Below are 22,522 nucleotides of genomic sequence, written 5' to 3'. Positions count from 1 at the left end.
AAAAGCACAAGTGAATGAAATGCAGAGCAAAGATTACATAAAAAAAAGAAAGAACAACCACTCCTCATAAACCTATCAACTTTGTGCCAGCCAGGCCACCGTAGCACAGACCTGTTCAGTTGTGGATTGGTGAGCAGGGGTCTGGGTACGGTGGGGATGGGGATAGGGATGGGTCCAGGGAGGCGAACCCCTACCACCGAGGTGCTGCGTCCCACCCGAGCCCTCCTTCCCAGAGGGTCTGCAGGCAGGGGCTTCTGGGGTGGACTGGGTTTCTCACAGTCCTAGGAACAATAAACCAGAAGTTGAAGAGTAGTGTTGGTACTGAAACCTCACTAGAGGGCACTGTGTTATAGTGTGTCACCAACATAAGGTAGGCTCTGTAAAATGCAGGTCTGTAGCCACCACTGTAGCAGTTCTCTCTGGAAGTTTAACTAAACGATGTGTCATCATGTGTTACTAATCTAAAACGGGGAGGGGAGGGTGAGGTAATGACAAACATCTGCTAGCAGCATCCCAGCTGCTCTGTACAGTTTGTAGGGAGGAAAGGGAGAAACCTTGAGCAATACTCACAAATAAGTGCCAAGTTTCAGCAAACACCAAATGCAAAGCATTTAGAGAACTGAATGAAGTGTAAAAACATTCATCCATGTTGTTGTGAAATCACCGAAATCACTGTCACATATTAAGAGTGGAAAGTGTGTCCTAAACTAAATGAGTTTGTAGGGACTTCCAGCTCTGTAATGTTTTATGTGTCAGTGTCAGCAACTGCCTGAAGGTGATTTATACCGACAATGCTTGAAATGTTTTGTTCCACTGATGTGAAATAATATTGTTCCATTATGTGAGTGGTTTGAACATGGCTACAGTAGGCAAAGGAGTGGGGTTATAGTAGCACCTGAAGACATGACATTAGTGTTGTGTTCGAGACTACCTAAAGCGAGACAGATTCAAAACCAAGACCGGAGCAAATCGAGTCAAAACCAAGACCGGAGGGAGGCGAGACTGAGTCAAAACCGAGACCGGAAGGGCCAGGGTCTTGACCAGGGTTCGAGACCTGGTCAAGACAGAGACCAGAAAAAGTCAAATTCAAGACCATGATTGTAATTTTGTCAAATCGTCACTGTAATAAGAGTTCACAATGTCCAGTATTTCTGTGTTCATATTTCAGAAGAACAAATGGATTCTTAAGACATTCAGAATGGTGAAGAAATGCATACTGAGGGCAAATAGAGCCACTCTACAAATTATTACTAACCCAAACACAGTGGGGAACAATGAGGGCATTCTACGCCTTCAGAGAAGGGCTAAGGATTTATAAAATAATAATAATAATTCAAATTATATTATTATTTTCAATGATGTTCTGATTTAATCTCTTCAATTTTTGTTGGAAAGGAAAGGGTTAGCACTGAAGAGAGAAAAAAATATCCAATCAGGATTTTTTCTTTGTTTGCCTCTGGGGAGATAAATCCAGCTAGCTAAATCAGTCATTGGCTAGGTCATCAGAAGCTAGATAGAAGGCATCTGCCATTCAACCAAAGATTTTTATAACTGAACCAAGATAGACTACAGCCCGTTGTTTCAAATGGGAACAAATGAGTCATAGTGGGCAGAACGAGCAACGAGGTGGGCAGAGCCAAGCACGTGCTAGCGAGATCCTGTTGGCGCGTTGTAGTAGATATTTGCATATTTCCTTTAGGGAACTCCTACTCTGTAAAGTGCCCATGTGCAATAACGCAATTCGCCTTTGCACTCCTTCCAAACACTCCTTTTTTTTTTTACTTTAGCAAAGGGTAAAGTCTACAAACCTCTGTTCATAACATATTCTAGTTTGTGAGCAGAAAACTGTATTGAGATTGATAATGAGAATATTAGCAGAATGTCGGCCAAAATCCATCTTGTTTCATCTTCTCCCACTGCCTGACACTTGGCTTCCTCTCACTACCATATTTGGTAGTGGAAACGCCAAGCGGATGCTTCACATTTATACATCCGTGAAATATCTGTCTCATTGTTCTGTGATTCAACTGTATTAGGACATCATTTTGGAGTGACAGTGGAATCAACCAATCACATTTTAACTTGTAAAGGGTGGCACTGTTTTTACAAAAAACGTATGGAAACTTCTGCCTTCTCAAAGGCCAACAAGTCACTGTAGCAGGTGTTATCAAAGAGGATGTTTTTGCTAATTTGTTAGCCTCTCCCTTTTCAAAAATAACTTTCAACAAAAAGTTAAGATTCAAATTATCATCATCTGGTAAGTGGAACTGTGTTTTTTATTGGAACTCGTATGCTGTTGTTAGCCATCTCTTGAAAGTAACTTGTGTGTGAAACATTGTTGCATTTAAACTTTAGGTCACCTGTTAGTTTGTGTGCTTAAAATGAAATGTTTTTTTGCAATGGGAAGTAATAGTTTCGATTGAGAAATTTTGATTAGGAAATGCTTAGCCTAATGGTGTTTTTGTATTCTTATGATTGGGACCTACTGGCTTATTATGTAAATCAATGGACTGTTTATCCTTTAACATAATGCTGTGTGTGACTGCTGTCTTTCCATCGGCCCTATGCAGTGGTGTAGTGGTGCCGCGAGAAGTGGATATATTCAAATTTGGCCCAAAATTTCCCAGCGAAGGGAAAAAAAGTGGCTATATTGTATATACCTGGGTAGCATCCACTACACCACTGGCCCTTTGTGTTTTACAAAATGGCACTCCTACGCTGGTATTACTGTTGCTGTTATTTCAGTATTAATAACCTGTCACACACTGAAGACCGAGGTCCAATAGGCTCGCCACTGCGCAAACATGTCTAGATATAAAGACTGTTCAGGTATTAATGTATCAAGAAAGGAGTGTATATATTTGACCTGGTGAAGGGGTTTTATGGGCTGACTGAATGGAAGCTGATAATTATTATTATTATTTTTTTTTAAATGACGAGTCCTCACTGTCCGAGACCGAGTCAAGAACGAGTACAAATGTATCCAACGAGACAAGACCGAGACTCTCAAGATTTGATATCAAGTACTACAACACTGCATGACAAGGGCTGGATTTCAAACTCAAAGTAACGGCCATAATCCCCGCGGCCATATGGTCGTCGGTCCAAATGATTAGCTAAGCAAGGGAACTTTGCAAAGTAAGCCCCTCAGCCCTCGTTTTTAATGGAATTTGTGAGTGTACAATTATGATCACTTTGCGCCTTAAACACCCCATTATTCAATTCGCAATGATTGTACATCTGCTAAGAAAGGTCCGACAAAACTTAAAACCTCAACGTCAATATGAAGTCAACATACAAGTGTAAGTAAAAAACGAATGTAAATACGTTTGAAATTGTGCTACTAATGCACTGTAACGCTCGTCGAAAGGATGAGACCAAGATGCAGCGTGGTACGTGTTCATGATTCTTTATTAAATCCGAACTCCAAACAAAGCAACAAAAGAACAACGAACGTCGCGTTCCATAGGCTACGCGGAGCTAACAAAAAACAACATCCCACAACCTAAGGTGGCAAAACAGGCTGCCTAAGTATGATTCCCAATCAGAGACAACGATAGACAGCTGTCCCTGATTGAGAACCATACCCGGCCAAAACATAGAAACACAAAACCTAGAAATAAAGAACATAGAATGCCCACCCAAATCACACACTGACCAAACCAAATAGAGACATAAAAAGGCTCTCTAAGGTCAGGGCGTGACATGCACAAAGACGTATCATAAAAGTAATGATGTTTTTCTTTGGTTAGCTTTTGGAAATTGTAGAAATAAAACATTTTCCTTCTTCAGAAGTTCCAGCTAGGCAGGCTAATGTTAGTTAGCTAATTAATTTGCTGGCTATCATACAGTATAATAATTATATAGTTAATATAAGTAGACATGCAATAATAATTTACTGTACTCATATACTCATAAATACTCATATAAAGCTACCGGTGGCTGAAAACACAATCATCGGGGGATGAACGAGTGACGAATTTCCGGGCAAGGGCGGTCCATTTAATAATAATTCCTTCCTCCCTCGCCCTGCAAGTGTATACTCGTCAGACGTCATGATACATCATCAGAAGTGTCCACTTAATTTGAGGGCTGAGGTGTAAGGGTGTGTCTTTTAAGTCTTTTGAATGCAGCCAGGAGTTATTTAATGAATCATTTATGAATGACCATCCCCAGTGATGTCATCATTAGAGGCTACTCCGTTGTAGCCGATCAAGCTCTTAGACCGGATATGACTGCCCTCACAAAAACACATTAGACTGAGTCTACAGTACTAGTGTTAATGTATTGTACCTTAAACCACATCTAAAGACTCTTGTATTAGGACAAACAGCAGAAACCACTTCTTGTGAAACAGCGGTCTGTTTGCTTCAATTTTCCTTTTGAATCTCTAAACTCAGAGAATAAGATCACCTCTGGTAGATGGCAGCTGAATCATCTTCTGATGCAGATAAAACCAGAGAGGCCCCACAGAGGTTGAAATAAAGACCTAATCAGATTTAAGACTTCTTTCCAAACTGGAGTTGCTCCCAGTAAGTAGAAGTTGCCTCTACTGACCCTGCATCAGATACGTTTTAACCTCTGATAGTTAAGGGGTAGGGTAATCGGATCCTAGATATGTTGTTAAATGCATCTTATACATTGAGTGTTGTGTGTGTGCATCTCTGTGGTGGAATCCTACACAGCAGGGGTAGTTCTGGATCAGATACTCCACTACAGGAGTCTATGTAGAAAAGAGGTCACCATGGACACCATATGACATGATATGGACACCCACATTCAACACGAACTGTGCCCCTCAGCAGACCTAAGTCAATATGTATCTTTTTTGCCTGAACTGTGAAACCTTATTTAGACCATGAGGACGACCCTTGGGTAGTCAGACAGCATAGTGGACATTTGGGTTGAGTGTACAAAACATTATGTTCTTTCCATGACATAGACTGACCAGGTGAATCCAGTTCAAAGCTATGATCCCTTATTGATGTCACTTCTATTAGTGTAAATGAAGGGGAGGATTTTTAAGACTTGAGACAATTGAGACAGGATTGTGTATGTGTGCCATTCTGAGGGTGAATGGGCAAGACAAAATATTTAAGTGCCTTTGAACGGGGTATGGTAGATGCCAGGCACACCGGTTTGAGTGTGTCAAGAACTGCAACGGTGCTGGGTTTTTCACGCTCAACAGTTTCCCGTGTGTATCAAGAATGGTCCACCACCCAAAGGACATCCAGCCAACTTGACACAACTGTGGGAAGCATTGGAGCCCCAACATGGGCCAGCATCACTTTCGACACCTTGTAGAGTCCATTCCCAGACGAAATAAGGCTGTTCTGAGGGAAAAAGAGGGAGGGGGGTGCAACTCAATATTTGGAAGGTGTTCCTAATGTTTTGTACACGGTGTATACAGCTCATGAGTTTGAATTTCATCATTATTTCATGTTTTGTTTAAAAAATAAAAAGTACAAGAGAACCTGAGTGCCTTGGATGTACAGATACCATATTTGTTTGTTTTTTCTCAATGGGGAACTGAACTGAGCTAGGCTGCTATGGAAACCAAAATACACACACACCCCATTCCCACATATGTGATCCATCAGTTGCCCCACCTCAACAGAGAGTACCTCAGGAGAAGGATGCATTACATCTATTTCTGTCTCTCTCCATCTCCTGCATGGTCTTTCCTTACTTCTGGGAGCAGTTATGTGGTTTATATACCAGAGAGAAAAGTAACATCTTAAAGTTAATGTCTGTTTTTACGTGCATCTGCTAGTGTACACTGTGCCTCATAAACCTGCGGACAACTGACACGGTGCTCCACGCATACAGATCAGCTGCCTGCGTGAGCCCTGAGCAGACAGATGGACTTACATCCTCTATACACAGCCCCGCTGGCTCAGCACAAACCATGATGTGTGGAGAACATGGAGAACTGTTGGGCTGTTCCAATGGTTATAGCAACACACTATTTAGTATGCCACGTCCATAACTTATGCATTGTGTAGTAGTATGGGTATTGGGACCCAAGGCAGGTGTTTTGAATAAGTGAGTGAGGACATATAGGACATATTCCGATTGTCCTTTTGGAATATGTTCTTAGAATTTTATGGATTGTGAAAATTCATCAATCAACTTTTTACTATGTCGATCCGGGCTAGATCAATTTCCAAAGAAATCCCCAATAAGGGAAATCCATCTGTGTTTGTATTCATGGTGTATAGCTGAACAGTTAGTACTAACCTGGTCCATTCTGTAGGGCTGCTGTCGGGGCAGGCTGTGGAAGGGCTGTGCCCGTGGTGGGGAGAGGGCGGTGTGGGCCGGCAGAGCCTTGTGGTGGGGTGGGACCGGTGGCAGGGGCTGCTGACCCACACTCAGGGAGACAGGCATGGGGTGGCTGATGTGGAGGGGCTGGTAGTGGGGCAGCCGCCGCAAGCTGTGGGAGTGGAAACTGTGTGGAGGGAGGAGAGGCTCCGAACTCAGGTGTGATGGCTGGGGATATGGAGGTAGAGAGGAGAGAGCTGTTAGTTTGGGCTTCAGCTATTATGTTCTCCTCAGTCTGCTCCTCCTTGTCTCACCTCATTCAGAAATAAGAATGAATTGAACAAGCTTGGAAGCTCTAACCCTGGCAATTGACTGGTAAACTCATGTGTACACTCGCAATGGCTGCCTGGTATTTCTATGGTTATTTTGGAACATTCTTTCAACTAATGCTGGATTGCCATGGTACTGTAGAATGTTCATTCAAATGATTCTAACTGATGTGGCTCATGCAATGGAATTTATTTTTAGGGAATGTGAGTTGACTCAACAAATCACAGCACAGATTTAAGGGTACACTTCCTGCTTTTACTTCCTGGCATGGGTACACTCCAAATGGCTGCCAGTCCACCCATTATGCCATCATAGACTATTCATTATTATTTCTATGGGTAAAACTTTACCTTAGTTCTCTGTCATGGAGATGATATTACTATGAATTAACAGGTGTCATAGGCAGTCAATAACAGAAAACTGAGATAGCTGGACTGACTGAACTGGCCTGGACTGCAACTATGCCAGGTAACTTGCAGAGAGTCTGCTGGACATCTGGACAGTGGGAACCGTGACTGCCAGAACAAACAGCAGGAGTGGGACAACAGCAAACTGTCAGTTAGACACAGGTGAAGCAAACTATCTGACTGTTCAGATACAGTAGACAGATGGACTGAATACTGCTGAGGAGCCAGCCATGTTCACTACAAGATAAGATACTGGTATTGGAGACGGAACTGGGTTAAGCATCTTCCTTCCTGCCTAAGCCAGCTAACCTTTACCCTGAACTCTGACCGCAATGATACACTCCAGCTGTTCTCCATGGGAATCGACTGGCTTTTTGAATGCACGCACAGATGCACACGCACGCACATCCCTCAATGCTTATCAATTCAAACACAAGTCCACCCCAATTTGCCTCCTACGCTTGAATCAATCAACTCTGTTCTCCTGTGTCCCTGTACACAAACACTTTTCATTTCAGGCAGAACCCTATAATGATACTGCATCATGATTACCATTTCATTGAAATGGACCGCAGCATCGCAATTAAAGTTCCTTCAGCCTTCTGCCAGCAATACTGGCCTCATGAATATTTCTTCAAGGGAGAGCCGCTGAGACTAAATCAATTATCCGCTTAGCCGTCAACTTGTTTTGACAATAAGTCTGGAATGAATAGGTTCAGATAAGCATGGCAAGTCTCAGTCCAAGTTGATGCCCTGTTGTGGTGCTGCGGTTCTGATACAGTATGATTACATTAGAAATCCAATGGTGTGTCAGATAGTTTGTCAGCAATTCGTTTGTAATACTTCTTTGCTAACACACGTTTTAGTTCTCCCTACATCCATATCCCAATCTTTTATACAATGCAAAGTGTACTTGTTACATCATCCATTGTGTAGGCCTGTGAGTGAACCATACCAATCAATTGATCATAAGGGAAGGTTGAGAAAAACCTGAGTGCAGACTCCAGCTCCCTTATTGGTCACGTACACAGTTTAGCAGATGTTATAGCTGGTCAGAGTATGTGACTGGTGCGCGATTCCCAAAGGCTGGAGCGGCAGCCTTCTCGCCCGCTTCAATTTCGCAGTCTGAGATATGGCTTTTCCTTTGCAACGCTGCCTAGAAGGCCAGCATCCCGGAGTCGCCTCTACACTGTTGACGTTGAGACTGGTGTATTGCGGGTACTATTTAATGAAGCTGCCAGTTGAGGACTTGTGTGGCGTCTGTTTCTCAAACTAGACACTCAAAAGTACTTGTCCTCTTGCTCAGTTGTGCACCGGGGCCTCCCACTCCTCTTTCTATTCTGGTTAGAGCCAGTTTGCGCTGTTCTGTGAAGGGAGTAGTACACAGCATTGTACACGATCTTCAGTTTCTTGGCAATTTCTCGCATGGAATAGCATTCATTTCTCAGAACAAGAATAGACTGACGAGTTTCAGAAGAAAGTTATTTTTTTCTTGCCATTTTGAGCCTGTAATCGAACTCACAAATGGTGATGCTTCAGATAATCAACTAGTCTAAAGTATGACAGTTTTATTGCTTCTTTGAAAACAACAGTTTTCAGCTGTGCTAACATAATTGCAAAAGGGTTTTCTAATGCTCAATTAGCCTTTTAAAATGATACATTTGGATTAGCTAACACAACCTGCCATTGGAACACAGGAGTGATGGTTGCTGATCATAGGCCTCTGTACGCCTAGATATTCCATTAAAAATCAGCTGTTTCCAGCTACAATAGTCATTTAAAACAATAATAATGTCTACACTGTATTTCTTATCAATTTGATGTGATTTTAATGGACAAAACATTTGCTTTTCTTTCAAAAACAAGGACATTTCTAAGTGACCCCAACATTTTGAACGGTAGTGTACATATAAAATGACTGCATTTCCGTCTTTTGAGCTTCTAGTCATGAAATCGATGCAGCCTACTCAATCACTTTTTATAGCTACTGTTTACAGGCCTCCTGGGCTGTATACAGCGTTCCTCACTGAGTTCCCTGAATTTCTATCGGACCTTGTAGTCATGGCAGAAAATATTCAAATTTTTGGTGACTTTAATATTCACATGGAGAAGTCCACAGACCCACTCCAAAAGGTTTTTAAAGCCATAATTGACTCAGTGGGTTTTGTCCAACATGTCTCTGGACCTAGGCACTGCCACAGTCATACTCTGGACCTAGTTTTGTCCCATGGAATAAATATTGTCGATCTTAATGTTTTTCCTCATAATCCTGGACTATTGGACCACCATTTTATTACATTTGCAATCGCAACAAATAATCTGCTCAGACCCCAACCAAGGATCATCAAAAGCCGTGCTATAAATTCTCGGACAACCCAAAGATTCCTAGATGCCCTTCCAGACTCCCTCCACCTACCCAAGGACGTCAGAGTACAAAAATCAGTTAACCACCTAACTGAGGAACTAAATTTAACATTGCGTAATAACCTAGATGCAGTTGCACCCCTAAAAACAAAAAACATTTGTCGAAAGAAACTAGCTCCCTGGTATACAGAAAATACAGAGCCCTGAAGCAAGCTTCCAGAAAATTGGAACGGAAATGGCGCCACACCAAACTGGAAGTCTTCCAATTAGCTTGGAAAGACAGTACCATGCAGTATTGAAGAGCCCTCACTGCTGCTCAATCATCCTATTTTTCCAACTTAATTGAGGAGAATAAGAACAATCCAAAATGTATTTTTGATTCTGTCACAAAGCTAACTAAAAAGCAGCATTCGCCAAGGGAGGATGGCTTTCACTTCAGCAGTGATAAATTCATGAACTTCTTTGACGAAAAGATCATGGTCATTAGAAAGCAAATCACGGACTCCTCTTTAAATCTGCGTATTTCTCCAAAGCTCAGTTGTTCTGAGTCTGCACAACACTGCCTGGACCTAGGATCAAGAGAGACACTCAAGTTTTTTTAACACTATGTCGCTTGACACATTGATGAAAATAGTCATGGCCTCTAAAACTTCAAGCTGCATACTGGACCCTATTCCAACTAAACTACTGAAAGAGCTGCTTCCTGTGCTTGGCCCTCCTATGTTGAACATAATAAACACCTCCCTATCCACCGGATGTGTACCAAACTCACTAACAGTGGCAGTAATAAAGCCTCTCTTGACCCAGAAAATATGGAAACAACTATCGCGTATATCGAATCTCCCATCCCTCTCAACATTTTTAGAAAAAGCTGTTGCGCAGCAACTCACTGCCTTCCTGAAGACAAACAATGTATACAAAATGCTTCCGTCTGGTTTTAGACCCCATCATAGCACTGAGACTGCACTTGTGAAGGTGGTAAATTACTTTTTAATGGCGTTAGACCAAGGCTCTGCAACTGTTCTCGTGCTCCTAGACCTTAGTGCTGCTTTTGATACCATCGATCACCACATTCTTTTGGAGAGATTGGAAACCCAAATTGGTCTACACGGACAAGTTTTGGCCTGGTTTAGATCTTATCTGTTGGAAAGATATCAGTTTGTCTCTGTGGATGGTTTGTCCTCTGACAAATCAACTGTAAATTTCGGTGTTCCTCAAGGTTCTGTTTTAGGACCACTATTGTTTTCACTATATATTTTACCTCTTGGTGATGTCATTCGGAAACATAATGTTAACTTTCACTGTTATGCAGACGATACACAGCTGTACAATGAAACATGGTGAAGCCCCAAAATTGCCCTCCCTGGAAGCCTGTGTTTCAGATATAAGGAAGTGGATGGCGGCAAATGTTTTACTTTTAAACTCAGACAAAACAGAGATGCTAGTTCTAGGTCTCAAGAAACAGAGATCTTCTGTTGGATCTGACATTTAATCTTGATGGTTGTACAGTTGTCTTAAATAAAACTGTGAAGGACCTTGCATTACTCTGGACCCTGATCTCTCTTTTGACGAACATATCAAGACTGGACAGCTTTTTTCCATCTATGTAACATTGCAGAAATCAGAAACTTTCTGTCCAAAAATGATGCAGAAAAATGTATCCATGACTACTGCAATGCTCTACTTTCCGGCTACCCGTATAAAGCACTAAATAAACTTCAGTTAGTGCTAAACACGGCTGCTAGAATCTTGACTAGAACCAAACAAATTTGATCATATTACTCCAACTGGCTTCCTGTTAAGGCTAGGGCTCATTTCAAGGTTTTACTGCTAACCTACAAAGCATTACATGGGTTTGCTCCTACCTATCTTTATGATTTGGTCCTGCCGTACATACCTACACGTACACTACGGTCACAAGATGCAGGCCTCCTTATTGTCCCTATAGTTTCTAAGCAAACAGCTGGAGGCAGGGCTTTCTCCTATAGAGCAACATTTTTATGGAATGGTCTGCCTATCCATGTGAAAGATGCAGAATCGGTCTCGACTTTTAAGTCTTTATTGAAGACTCATCTCTTCAGTAGGTCCTATGATTGAGTGTAGTCTGGCCCAGAGGTGTGAAGGTGAACAGAAAGGCACTGGAGCGACAAACCACCCTTGCTGTCTCTGCCTGGCCGGCTCCCATCTCTCCACTGGGATTCTCTGCCTCTAACCCTATTACGTTGGCTGAGTCACTGGCTTAGTGCTGCTCTTCCATGCTGTCCCTAGGAGGGGTGCGTCACTGAGTGGGTTGAGTCACTGACGTGATCTTCCTGTCTGGGTTGGTGCCCCCTTGGGTTCGTGCCGTGGTGGAGATCTTCGTGGGCTATACTCGGCCTTGTCTCAGGGTAGTAAGTTGGTGGTTTGAAGATATCCCTCTAGTGGTGTGTAGGCTGTGCTTTGGCAAAGTGGGTGGGGTTATATCCTGCCTGGTTGGCCTTGTCTGGGGGTATCGTCGGACGGGGCCACAGTGTCTCCCGACCCCTCCTGTCTCAGCCTCCAGTATTTATGCTGCAATAGTTTATGTGTCGGGGGGCAGGGTCAGTCTGTTATATCTGGAGTATTTCTCCTGTCTTATCCAATGTCCTGTGTGAATTTCTCTCTTTCTCTTTTCTCCTCTCGGAGGACCTGAGCAATAGGACCATGTCTCAGGACTACCTGGCCTGATGACTCCTTGCTTTCCCCAGTCCACCTGGTCGTGCTGCTGCTCCAGTTTCAACTGTTCTGCCTGCAGCTATGGAACCCTGACCTGTTCACCGGACGTACTACCTTGTCCCAGACCTGCTGTTTTAGACTCTATTATTTGACCCCGCTGGTCATCTATGAACGTTTGAACATCTTGGCCATGTACTGTTATCTCAACCCGGCACAGCCAGAAGAGGACTGGCCTTTCTAGGGAGTTTTTCCTAGCCACCATGCTTCTACATCTGCATTGATTGCTGTTTGGGGTTTTAGGCTGGGTTTCTGTATAGCACTTTTTGACATCAGCTGATGCTTTATAAATAAATTTGATTGATATACAGTCATGTGTAACAGTCTGTGTTCTACAAAAGTGACTATTGGGGAAAATCAGTTGCCCATTACCTCCAGCAGAAAGAGACCCACCTTGTATATGCTGCTACCTGGAGGCTTGGCTAGGGGCTTGCGTCGTGGACTGTACATGGACTGAGTCTGGTTGGGGCTGGCTGGTCTGGTCGACCCAACTGATCTATAAGGACAGAAAGCTAACATTTCAACTACTATACAAGTCTTCTACTAACTGATAACTACTATTCTACAGCTCTCCTACTATTCTACAGGAGCTGTAGCTTTGAGACACACAGTAACAGGCCTTCTTCATTGTCAGGACTATGTGAAGGACTACTGGTATGTGTTTTTCTCTCACATGGTTAGTGGAGTCACAAGGATACCATTGTTGTGCACACATCAAATCACCAGAGAGAGACCATGGGACCATGATGTCATTTCTACAAGAACATCATCTCCAAGAAAGCATCTCTAGAAAAGTAGTCTATCTTGACATACAGAACATAAGAGTAAACACAGGTGTGGGAGGAGGTGTCCTACTGTACCTCAGTTTCTCCATGGTGGTTTTCTTGTTGGTGAAGAGCAGACGGACCAGAGTCTTCCTCTTAAGGAATACCAGGAACCCAGCACCCATAAGGCTGAGGAGGGTGGCCAGGATTGCCACAGCAACCACCCTGCTGTCGGCTGACGTCACATACGACAACACGCACATTAATACACACACACGCACATCTACGGCACGGCACAAACAGGACACACACAGAGAGTGTTAATAGAAGCCACAGCACTGGTTTAGTACATTTTACATTATTTCCATAATTATTTCCTTTTGTTCATGAATGACCAGGCAGGGAAAAGTTGTACCAGGCAGGGAAAGTTGTACCAGGCAGGGAAAGTTGTACCAGGCAGGGAAAGTTAACTTGATCACTCTTTTGTTGCTGAGAATTTTCCTGCATTGCAGGCAATGCAAATTTATAAAGGCTTCTAAAGCTAGTCATTTATTTTCCTGCTTATTTTCCTGTTGTAGCAAACTGGCTCAAATTAAGTTCCTGCATCTATAGTTGTAATGAGTTTTATGTAGCTAGGATGAATACAGATGTAGAATCTTAATTTGACCTATATTGTCACAACATAATCCTGCAGCAACAGGATTTGATTGTTTAGTCCATAATGTTGCTTGATTTCTGGTTAGCCTGGAAAAAAGTAGGCTACATGAAAAGTGCAATACTATTAATATATATGTGTGTTATTGTGGGTTTTCAGTGAATTTATGTAAATCACAAAGCTCATCTGCATTTCCTGTGGTGCAGGAAAATTCTCAGCAATAAAAGAGTGGTCAAATTAAGATCATACATTTGTAGGTGAGGTTATGAAATTACAGCTAAAGGTGTTAAACTGATTATTATCCCAAACTAACTGTCTTAGTCTCTGCACTGGTAGTGAGAAAGAGGGTGAAGTTAGTGAAGTAAAAAGAGAAAAGAGCGTACTGTACCTGACAATCTCATTGGTCCACTGTCGAGGCTGCCCCCAAACCCCGCACTCTCACAGAAGGGAGGAGCCCAGTGCGCCTCACAATGACAGTTCTCCAAGTTGTTACACACCTAGAATCACAATGCATGCTGGTTAGTATTAACACATCTTTACCTGTACAATACAATACTGTCCATAGCTTGTGTTTTACCAATAGACACCGGTCAGAGCACAGGGAGTTGTGTGCCAGAACTCTAGGCTCTTGTGATCATCAGACACAGGTCAGTGAAAGAGACTACAGTGCAAGGATTCATGGGATATGGCAAGTATGCATGACTTATTTTACATACTTTATAAGCTACCAGTATGCATCGTACTTGAGCCTGCATTTCTTCAGAGAAGAGAGAGATGAAAATAGGATCCCAGCCCACAATGTTTGGATTATCTCTACAAATAAACCACACACTCGTTCCATCAGGCACATCGGTTTTGATGTGGCGGGCGCAATAGACTGTGCAGTATCAAACATGATGGAGAAAACATGTGCAGAGGACAGCCCATCCCAAAAAAGTTTTCTGAGCGGTAAAGGGATCCAACAAGATTCCCTAGCGGGATATTGGAGTCCAGCTGTCAGCTGCAGGGAGGCCTGTGGTTGGGATAATTCCAGATCAGATCTGGCCCGAACTGGGAAGACCTTTCCCTGCCTCCCTCGGAGTGACTGGCACTCCCTTATGTGTCTGGAGTGTTTGGGGCTAGGGGTGGTGAAGGTCAAGACTGGAGACTTAAGGACATTTAAGAACCCATGAGGGGAGATCTATGGATGTGATAGGATTTTACCACATAGTACTGTACAGTACACTTGTAAACACACTCACGCACATACATCATGTTATATAGACTTACATCTACACAGAGCCACATATGGAGATGCATACTGGCTCTGGATCTACAGTGTAGGGTTGGTTATATTTGAGGACATCTTGTGGGTCTGACTATAGTCAATATACTGTATAATGTTACATTTAGAGAAAGAAAGACACTAATGTGTAGTTAGTACAGAGTGGTGTGGCAATTTTTCTTTTTCTTTTTCTGGGGCCCGTACTTTTTCCTGATCTGATAACCTAACCAGTTAAAACTCCAGACTTTATACGGTATGATGTGATTCATCTGTTGTAGAAAATATATATATATATGAGCTGTGATGGGACCAGAGTATTTCTAATCAGTTCACATGGTTTAAAAAAACTCCTGAACTTGGGGAGGATGAAAAACCTGTCAAACTGCAGCAACCTTGAACTTGTTCATATGAATTCTATTTTAATAAAGAAGAATTAGGGGGTTCCTATATACAGACACAGAGAAAGCAACATGATTGGACAATAAAACTCACTGGGCTGAGCTTGCTTCAAACTGAAAAATAGTTACGTTTCAATGCAATACAGCATGTCAGATCTCTAATGTTTAGATGTTTCGGCTGCTACATTTATGGAAGAGTTTTTGCTTGTGTCTGTTGGGAGTGATGTGTTATCACGCTTGCTAAATAAATACTGGAGGAAAGTGGAGAGCGGGTGCCCGGCCTGCACGATCTGTGATTTCCGTTAATCTGATTGGTCAAGACATGCAAAGAGCCTGCAGCAGTACTCCGATGTGAAGGACAGAGAAAGTGTGTGTGAGTTGACAAATCATGAGGCAAATTGGTCTAAAAAACAGCACTTTGCCCTTCTTTTTAAAGCTTTGCGTCTAAATATATTTTATTAAACTAAATCAAAAGTGCTGTGGTTAAATAGTGCTGTGGCAAATGACATCACCTGGTTCAACCTGTTCTTACATCATCCAATAACAGATGACATCACCTGGTTCAACATGTTCTTACATCATCCAATAACAGATGACATCACCTGGTTAAACCTGTTCTTACATCATCCAATAACAGATGACATCACCTGGTTCAACATGTTCTTACATCATCCAATAACAGATGACATCACCTGGTTCAACATGTTCTTACATCATCCAATAACAGATGACATCACCTGGTTCAACATGTTCTTACATCATCCAATAACAGATGACATCACCTGGTTAAACCTGTTCTTACATCATCCAATAACAGATGACATCACCTGGTTCAACATGTTCTTACATCATCCAATAACAGATGACATCACCTGGGTAAACCTGTTCTTACATCATCCAATAACAGATTACATCACCGGGTTCAACATGTTCTTACATCATCCAATAACAGATGACATCACCTGGTTTAACCTGTTCTTACATCATCCAATAACAGATTACATCACCTGGTTCAACCTGTCTTACATCATCCAATAACAGGTCAAATGAAACCTCAAAGAAGCAACCAAACAAAAGTTAAGGTAAATGAAGGCAATTTCTTAATCCAGCTTTCATTCTGTGTTTTAAATTCACCTCTGATGAAGGTGATTCAACCATGCAGTGGTTCAAAAGCCAGTCATTTTAAGCAAATCTGGCCCAGTGTTCTACTTTTCATTCATTCATTCAACTAAACAACAAAGTAAATAAAACATAAAATAATGATTGTTGCATTATTAATACGTACTCAAACAGCAAGGAGCATTTTGACTAGTGCATTTTGATGTTTCCAGACTATAGCTACTTGCTAGTATGTTTGAATGCTGCTTGGCCTGCCTTCTCTATGCCAATAGATGATGGACGGCACATAAATGATGTCATTAAATGATATTGATTTAACTAGAGGCGGAAGAGGAACCGTGACACCGCACTCGCAGTTATTTCCCCCCAGTTGTTTTCTCTGGGTCAATGAAAGTCAATAAACTAAGTAGACCAGACCCAGCTGCTATTGCATTGGTGTCTATGGGAGACACACCCAGTTAGGTAGACCGTAACTGACAATATTTTTTCAACGGTAAACGGCCTGAGTGAACTATCTTCATTTATCCGCCATTTTTGATTTAACCTCTCTGGGTCGATGAAGATTGATTGTATAGCATGGACGTAGCTGCCATAATTCATGGGAAGTGCAGTAACTAGATTGGTGCTCGGTGTAGCAGAGTAAAGGGCTTAGTGTACTAGCTAGAGGGCTCTACGCTGACGTGTGCTCCAAGGTTGAAAAATGCATGCGCACACAAAGACATTTAGGAGCACAATGAAAAATATTAAAGGCTAGAATCATACATTTTTCTAGAAGCACTGGGTCTCCTAAATTTAAATTCCAGGTCGCACAGCAAAATATGCGAGTAAATGGTTGCACAGTAAAGCCCTGTACTGCTCTACTTTATGCTATGTTGAGGTCAATAAGATGCTGTGATACGTTAATAATGTTGATATGACACCGGTGTTTAGCTAATAGACTGGAATAAGTCACTGCCTTCTAGATACTCAACATAAGATGATACCCTCCAACTCAGAGTACTCACCCCTCGTCCGCTGCATTTCCCTGAACACTGGTGCACTCCAAACACACTGACATTCTGGCACTGACGATTCAGACACATCTATGGAATAGAGAAAGAGTCATATTGAAAACATAGTACTCCACATGTGATGTTAATTATTGAATGGAAAGCATATCTTCCGAGATCTGCTATCTATTCTACTTAATGTACTTCGTAAGAGGCCCAATTCAACTGATCCCAGTAATGAAAGTAAGTGATTGGTTTGGAATTGGGCTAAAGACAAGCGTGGGCATTAGCATCTCCACCAGCGGTGACGGTAATCTCTCTCTCTAGCTCTGCTTGATAACAGCTGCAGCGCCCTACAGAGTACCCTCACCATGCCCTCTCCACACTTGGTGCCAGCCAGAACCAGTCCAGGGTCGGGCATGTCATCACCCAAGTAGACGTGGGTTCCCCGACACAGGATCCTCCCTCCTTCCTGAAGAGGGATGTTGGTTTCTATGGAGACGGCATTGGTGCCAATCACAGGCCTGTTGGCCCCTCCTTGACACTGAATTTTGCCACACTTTGCGTCTCTGTGTAAAAAAAACAACAACACACGCATAGACACATAAACACACATGCAACATAAATGACAAGGCATAAAGTTTAACATTGACAATTTCTGACATGTGTGACATCGTGTGCAATTATAACCAAAGATGAAAGACTAGACAGCCTTCGTCTCACCCTAATAATGACTCCCTCAGTGCTCCAGTCATTAAAGCAATTACATCAATTAACAAATGCTTGATTAGAGATTTCACCCATGGGAGATCTAAGAACAATAGCATAAAGTGCTTCATGAATACTTCAAACTGTAATTAGCCTTCATTATCTCCAAATTGTGTTTTTCTCTTTATTAATAATTGTTCCTAGGCTAGTTGTCCCATTTAATGTGCCATGCTGATTGTCGATGGCACTCTTGATAATACCAATTCAGATAAACAATGTTGCTTTATTCATTTGTCTTTCTAGCTAGCTCTTTTTGCTTTGAAGACATGACATACATAACAACAGCTGCTCAGTCTTACCGGGCTTCACATTTGGCAAACGATCCTTTGGAGTCCTTCCCACAGTTCCCGTAAGGATCTCCTGCTGAGTTGACCCTCTCAAAGCAGATCCCTGGGGCAGGTTTGGCTCCTGCAGGAGAAAGTGAGAGAGAGGAATATGGAGCGATAGAAATGGGGGGAGAGCAAGAGAGAGAGTGAGAGAGAAAGGGTGATTCGTTTTTCCTTAGCTACTTCAATAAACATGTTAAGGAACGTTACGGATGTACTCATCTTAGATCTCCAAACATGGAAGACTTTCATCAAGTGGTCCTGATCATTTGTGGCGCTCTACTGACCTTGTCCCCATAGCGTGATGCACTGCTGCTCATGAGTCTGGCAGATGCCGTTGTAGCAGTATCCATCCACGTTGTGGCAGGAGTGACCGTCGTGCAGGTACACGTTGGCAGGGCAGTGGGGATTGGCACCAGTACAGAACTCTGGCAAATCACAGGAGTTACTAGACTCTCGACACGGTGTGCCAGCAGGCTTCAGCTGCAGAGAGAACACACACACGCACAAACACCAACAAACACCCCCGACAGCCATCACACACACACACACACACACACACACACACACACACACACACACACACACACACACACACACACACACACACACACACACACACACACACACACACACACACACACACACACACACACACACACACACACTCTGCTTGAATACAGCTTCATGTATTGGCTTAAAAGTCCCTGGAAACGAAATGTCTTAATTTTTTACTGTAAACACATGGTTGTGTAATACTTGTCAATGGAGCAGAGATTATTAGATTACCACCCTTTATCATTTTGACTGGGAGGGAAAGAGTCAGGAAGAGACAGAGAGCAAAAGTGCAAGGGAGAGAGAGGGAAAGACAGTTGGGAGAGGTATAAAAAGAGAAACAGAAAGAGCAGTCTTACCCTGCAGTCCTCGCAGCACTGTCCGTGGGCACACACGGCATCCCCCTTCAGGGTGCAGGTGGTGGCATTGCAGCAGGGGTTCATGCATTCCTGAGTGACACAAAACAAAGCAACACATGGATCTGATTAATGGTCTGGACCCCCGACTCTCAGCTGCTGCTGCTGTGTCCATCTCAGATCAGTGTTCGAGCTCAGGGAGAGCACATCCTGTAGGGAATCCATTGACTGTAGCCCTGGAGTCCCACAGTGCAGCCCCTTAACCCTGTGAGCTAAAGCCTGGAGACACAATAGCACAGAACAAACCAACAGGAGAGAGGTCCTTCTCTGTCAGGGTCAGACAGGAGAGAGGCCATTCTCTGTCAGGGTCAGACAGGCGAGAGGCCATTCTCTGTCAGGGTCAGACATGCGAGAGGCCATTCTCTGTCAGGGTCAGACAGGCGAGAGGCCATTCTCTGTCAGGGTCAGACAGGCGAGAGGCCATTCTCTGTCAGGGTCAGACAGGCGAGAGGCCATTCTCTGTCAGGGTCAGACAGGCGAGAGGCCATTCTCTGTCAGGGTCAGACAGGCGAGAGGCCATTCTCTGTCAGGGTCAGACAGGAGGGAGGTCCTTCTCTGTCAGGGTCAGACAGGTGAGAGGCCATTCTCTGTCAGGGTCAGACAGGAGGGAGGTCCTTCTCTGTCAGGGTCAGACAGGCGAGAGGCCATTCTCTGTCAGGGTCAGACAGGTGAGAGGCCATTCTCTGTCAGGGTCAGACAGGCGAGAGGCCATTCTCTGTCAGGGTCAGACAGGCGAGAGGCCATTCTCTGTCAGGGTCAGACAGGCGAGAGGCCATTCTCTGTCAGGGTCAGACAGGCGAGAGGCCATTCTCTGTCAGGGTCAGACAGGAGAGAGACCATTCGCTGTCAGGGTCAGACAGGCGAGAGATCATTCTCTGTCAGGGTCAGACAGGCGAGAGGCCATTCTCTGTCAGGGTCAGACAGGCGAGAGGCCATTCTCTGTCAGGGTCAGACAGGCGAGAGGCCATTCTCTGTCAGGGTCAGACAGGCGAGAGGCCATTCTCTGTCAGGGTCAGACAGGCGAGAGACCATTCTCTGTCAGGGTCAGACAGGCGAGAGACCATTCTCTGTCAGGGTCAGACAGGCGAGAGGCCATTCTCTGTCAGGGTCAGACAGGCGAGAGACCATTCTCTGTCAGGGTCAGACAGGCGAGAGACCATTCTCTGTCAGGGTCAGACAGGCGAGAGGCCATTCTCTGTCAGGGTCAGACAGGCGAGAGACCATTCTCTGTCAGGGTCAGACAGGAAAGAGACCATTCTCTGTCAGGGTAAACGTATCTTCAGCTCATATGTTTTGGATTTGTGGTTGGCTCTGTTGTTAAAACCACATTATGTTTTGATGTCCCTTGCGTTGCCTGTCTATACAATGGGTGGGTGGATGGGGAGTTCCACAGCTCAGGCTCAGCTGTGGTGATTGAGATGGTGTAATGTAGGTTGGGAAGGGGGTGTGGTAGGTTAAGGGGGCTTTGGTTGAGGTTTCATTGAGGGTGAAGGTAGTGAAAGGATCTTGTAGAGGTAATTGAGTGGCTGGTGGGGTGAGCTGGGGTTGGTGAGCTTTGAGGCCCCTGAGTCCTGGAGATTACAAACAATGTAACACAATGGAAGGAAATGGAGAGCTGGCCACAGAGGGAAAGAGGTGAAGAGGGTGAAGGGGGGGGTTAGAGAGAGACAGATAGGTATTGGAGAGTGAATGACAAGAGGTGATGGAGCGAGAAATGAACTGGGATTGAGATTGAGAGGGAGAGCGGGGTAAAAGTACAAGGCTAATTAAAGAGATTAAGTAAAGGACAGAGTGAAAGAGCACAGAACGGCGTTAAAAACCTTTCATTAGAGGACAAACGCATCAACTTCCTTTTCTAGGCCACAACAGTCCTGGCTACACCATCTCTTCTTTGTCTTCACTTCCCAACAAGACCCTGGTACGTTGACTCTGTGGCCTGACAAGGTGTTGATGCTGATGGGTCAGGACTAGAGGTGGCCTAGTTGGCCACTGCTGCTCTGTGGAAGGGAGTTTTATGGGGTTGGCTGTGCTCTTGTGGCCTGACGTCAGCCTATTGTTTTGTTCGTGGGAAGAGAGGGGTGCTTTGATCCCCCGGTCCAACTGGGACCACGGCCCACCACACCAGGCCTCTGGTGACGTCACTGGGTCACGGAGGGGCACAGGGAGGTAATGGAATAGCTGTATTCCAAACCACACAGCTGGTATTAGGGTGTTATAATCATTGCCTGATTGGAAATACCTCATACTGTAATTGAGGGGATTCTGGTCCCATCATTACTTGACAAATCTGTAAACACTTGAGACCAAAATGACATCAGTGTGTATCATCGGAGTAGACTCAAGAACAGAGATATGTTTATTAGCATAGCCACTGGATGCCACAGTAAATTAGACATCTGAGAGGAGTGGATACGTATCTACAGAGAGATAGAGAGGATTATGTGAATGTATGATGGAATGGAAATGCTAAAAGAGTTCAATTATCTGCATATCAAATGCATCTTCATCAAAAGCCTCCCTAATGGCGTCCTTAACCATCCTGAAGATGACAACAACATTCTCACATCCAGTTAATTACCTGCTTTCTTGTTGCTCTGTTTGAAGAGTTACACCTAAGCACATTGCCAGAGGGATTTCTCATGTTCTGTGGGATGTGAGAGCAGCTGCTGCTATGGTTGTGAGTTAGAGTGATGCTGTATGCTGCTCCAGTACCTGTTCCCCAGATGTGGGTCTGGACTGGTTTGGACTTGTTTCAGTTTCCCATGGCAACCATGTCAGTGTAGTGCTCTGTTGTTTTGATGGCAGAGACAAAGAAAGCTCCACGTCGCCTTGATTACTCTCTTGTTTGTTAGGATTGTCACAAATTTGGACGGCACACTTGATTAATGAGCAAATGAACAGGAAGTGACATCATCGTGGCACAGTATCAGAGCAGTGCTCGGCACATATGGGAGGCTGACAGGGAGAAGGGTCTGGGTAAATAGTTGCAAATGGCTTAGGTTCTCCGGTGGTTTGTTGTGTTACTGTATGCATGGAGTCGTTTTACACATCTATGTCATTGCCTTTGTGGCAAAATAACATTGAGAGTATGGCATGCAACTACACGTATGGAAACATTTTCATTTGCTTTGATTGCTTGTATTGTATTGTATTGA

General features: G+C 43.7%; 1 protein-coding gene across 8 annotated transcripts in view; it reads right to left on the bottom strand.

Annotated features, from left to right (window-relative positions):
- Positions 1-22,522, bottom strand: part of LOC129836381 (disintegrin and metalloproteinase domain-containing protein 12-like) — a 138,083-nt gene that overhangs the window by 3,224 nt on the left and 112,337 nt on the right. For 6 of the 8 annotated variants that reach the window (XM_055902460.1, XM_055902464.1, XM_055902462.1 and 3 more), the window contains 10 exons: positions 19,311-19,400; positions 18,684-18,879; positions 18,370-18,478; positions 17,673-17,871; positions 17,318-17,395; positions 13,921-14,029; positions 12,974-13,160; positions 12,507-12,609; positions 6,241-6,489; positions 112-281 (listed from right to left, as the gene is read on the bottom strand). In XM_055902460.1, the coding sequence (XP_055758435.1) occupies positions 112-281; positions 6,241-6,489; positions 12,507-12,609; positions 12,974-13,160; positions 13,921-14,029; positions 17,318-17,395; positions 17,673-17,871; positions 18,370-18,478; positions 18,684-18,879; positions 19,311-19,400 (1,490 nt within the window). Of the gene's footprint in view, positions 1-111; positions 282-3,393; positions 5,334-6,240; positions 6,490-12,506; positions 12,610-12,973; positions 13,161-13,920; positions 14,030-17,317; positions 17,396-17,672; positions 17,872-18,369; positions 18,479-18,683; positions 18,880-19,310; positions 19,401-22,522 lie in introns of those variants that run through there. The other 2 variants (XM_055902461.1, XM_055902463.1) reach the window with 2 other exon arrangements.

The sequence above is a fragment of the Salvelinus fontinalis genome, chromosome 37 (genome assembly GCF_029448725.1).
Source record: "Salvelinus fontinalis isolate EN_2023a chromosome 37, ASM2944872v1, whole genome shotgun sequence".
NCBI classification, from domain to species: domain Eukaryota; kingdom Metazoa; phylum Chordata; class Actinopteri; order Salmoniformes; family Salmonidae; genus Salvelinus; species Salvelinus fontinalis.
This window is presented reverse-complemented; position numbering and strand designations above follow the sequence as displayed.